General features: G+C 37.2%; 1 protein-coding gene across 1 annotated transcript in view; it reads left to right on the top strand.

Moving 5' to 3' along the window:
* NFX1 (nuclear transcription factor, X-box binding 1) overlaps positions 1 to 1,787 on the top strand; it is a 71,254-nt gene that overhangs the window by 33,958 nt on the left and 35,509 nt on the right. The window contains exons 8-9 of the mRNA XM_007950684.2: positions 415 to 514; positions 598 to 815. Of these exons, the coding sequence (XP_007948875.1) occupies positions 415 to 514; positions 598 to 815 (318 nt within the window). The remainder of the gene's footprint in view (positions 1 to 414; positions 515 to 597; positions 816 to 1,787) is intronic.

Raw genomic sequence — 1,787 nt, 5'->3', positions numbered from 1 at the left:
GGGAGGGGAGCTGTTGCATTGTGGTAAACTGTGGTCAATGACATGAGACAAAGTATATGTGAACTGCTGTATGGAAAGTGAATTTGCTCTGTAAACCTTCACCCACATCACGATAAAAACAAAAAAGTGACATCTTTTCTCTTTAATACTTTAAAGAGGTCTTTTGCAGCAGATTTGCCCAGTACAGTATGTCTTCTGGTTTCTTGGCTCCTGCTTCCATGGACATTGATTGTGGATCTAAGTAAAATGAATTCCCTGACAATTTCAATTTTTTTCTCCATTTATTGTGATGTTGCATTAGGCCTTAGCAACACTCTAATGAATAGCATTTTGTATTTCCTTAAAGGTGAATTGTTTTGACTATTCGAAGACCCCACAGGTTACTAATGTTTTGTTTTTGAAATTGTCTTTAAGTATGCTACTGTGGCAGCACCTCCCGAGACGTGTTATGTGGAACTGATGTAGGAAAACCTGATGGATTTGGGGACTTTGGCTGTTTAAAGATATGTGGCAAGTAAGGTTCTACCTTTTTCGAGTTAGAATAAAGCTGCGTTTTTATTCATCAATTATGTAATATTCTGTTGTTTTTCTTCACAGGGACTTGAAATGTGGGAACCATATGTGTTCTCAAGCCTGCCACCCTCAACCATGCCAGCCATGCCCACGGCTTCCCCAGCTGGTGCGCTTTTGCCCATGTGGCCAAACTCCATTAAGCCAATTGCTAGAACATGGAAGTAGTGGTCGGAAAACATGCATGGATCCTGTCCCCTCTTGTGGAAAAGTGTGTGGCAAGCCACTGCCTTGTGGTTCCTTAGGTAGCTATTGGCCTAAAGTTGCCTTTACAAGTACTACTATCGATCTTTAGCTGTAATGATTACTTGAAGTGTTAAGTAGCATTATAAGGCTTATCTAGATATTATGGTCAAATTTGTTTAGGCATTTTTTCTTTGCTCTTTATAATGTACTTGTGAAAATGCACGCTTTCCCAAGTGATCTCTCTTATTTGGGTATTTGGGGTTTGATTACAAACTCTGGACAGTGGTGGTGAGATAACTATTCCATGATTCCATGGGAGCTATGCTTTCTCTACACTACTACAAACTCCAGATATCCTTTTATTAATCCAGGGTTCAGCAGGTATTTGAAAGCAATTTCATATAATAGGAACATGCTAAATAGCTGGGGGTGAGATGTTTAAGGATTGAAATGCTAGGTACAATAAAACTTCAGTCATTTGGACCACTTAAGGAATGCTTTTATAGCTAAGTTTTCATCTAAGAATAATATCCGTTATGCATCATTTTATGTGGCCATTTTTCTAAAATTTACATTTTCTTCCTTCCTTAAACAAGAGATTACTGAGGATAATTTCTTTTCCCTTGCTGACTTAGAGTCATAATTTTCATGAACCTCAGTTGCTGTATTATGCTGAATGCACTTAAGCCTTTGGGGCCTCCTGAAGTATCTTAGTCTGTTTGCCTCTTACCAGTGTGCAGTTTGAATTGTTTCCATATATCCTCTTAGGTACAGCTAGAAATTTTAGTTTCAGTTTCCATTTTTATCAAAAGAGATATTCCACATTTCTTCCATGTACCACCAGGAGCCAGTAGAAGCACTCCACCTAATCTTTTTTCTCTGTTTGATTTAAAAATTACATACAGAGGGAAAAATCTTTCTTTTCCTATTTTTTTTTAATAAATTTTATTGAAATGTAATTTCTGTACAGTGAAATACACAAAACTAAAGTGGCATGGGTCTATGCTTTTTTTTTTTTTTTTTTTCTGTGC

The sequence above is a fragment of the Orycteropus afer genome, unplaced genomic scaffold (genome assembly GCF_000298275.1).
Source record: "Orycteropus afer afer isolate SDZICR_OR568_19922 unplaced genomic scaffold, OryAfe1.0 scaffold00285, whole genome shotgun sequence".
NCBI classification, from domain to species: domain Eukaryota; kingdom Metazoa; phylum Chordata; class Mammalia; order Tubulidentata; family Orycteropodidae; genus Orycteropus; species Orycteropus afer.
The sequence above is the reverse complement of the archived record's forward strand: the minus strand, read 5'-3'. Positions and strand labels throughout refer to the sequence as shown.